This window comes from Penaeus monodon, chromosome 28 (assembly GCF_015228065.2).
Source record: "Penaeus monodon isolate SGIC_2016 chromosome 28, NSTDA_Pmon_1, whole genome shotgun sequence".
In the NCBI taxonomy this organism is placed as follows: Eukaryota; Metazoa; Arthropoda; class Malacostraca; order Decapoda; family Penaeidae; genus Penaeus; species Penaeus monodon.
The window spans coordinates 28,806,671-28,806,918 of NC_051413.1; the positions used below are offsets into that span (position 1 = coordinate 28,806,671).

Genomic DNA, 248 nt, shown 5'->3' on the forward strand with positions numbered 1-248 from the left:
TTCTATTTCATTTTAATTCAAAGGTTAATAAAAAAAATGGATAAATGAAAATATTAACAAACAGAGAACAGTTAAACCCACCTGGTGACCTTCCTTATCTATATCTCTGGCCGTCTTGGAAGATATTTTAAAAGAAAAGGTCTTCGAAAACGAGAAGAGAGGCGCTGAAATCATGAAAAAAAAAGTTTATAGTGTTAACTCAACACAATAGACGACGAGAGAAGGTAATAATGATAATAAAATAAAGA

At 30.2% G+C, this 248-nt stretch overlaps 1 protein-coding gene across 3 annotated transcripts in view; it reads right to left on the bottom strand.

Moving 5' to 3' along the window:
- Nucleotides 1–248, bottom strand: part of LOC119591476 (E3 SUMO-protein ligase PIAS1-like) — a 12,116-nt gene that overhangs the window by 9,124 nt on the left and 2,744 nt on the right. For all 3 annotated transcript variants that reach the window (XM_037940217.1, XM_037940218.1, XM_037940219.1), the window contains exon 3: nucleotides 82–164. In XM_037940217.1, coding sequence (XP_037796145.1) covers nucleotides 82–164 — 83 coding nt within the window. The remainder of the gene's footprint in view (nucleotides 1–81; nucleotides 165–248) is intronic.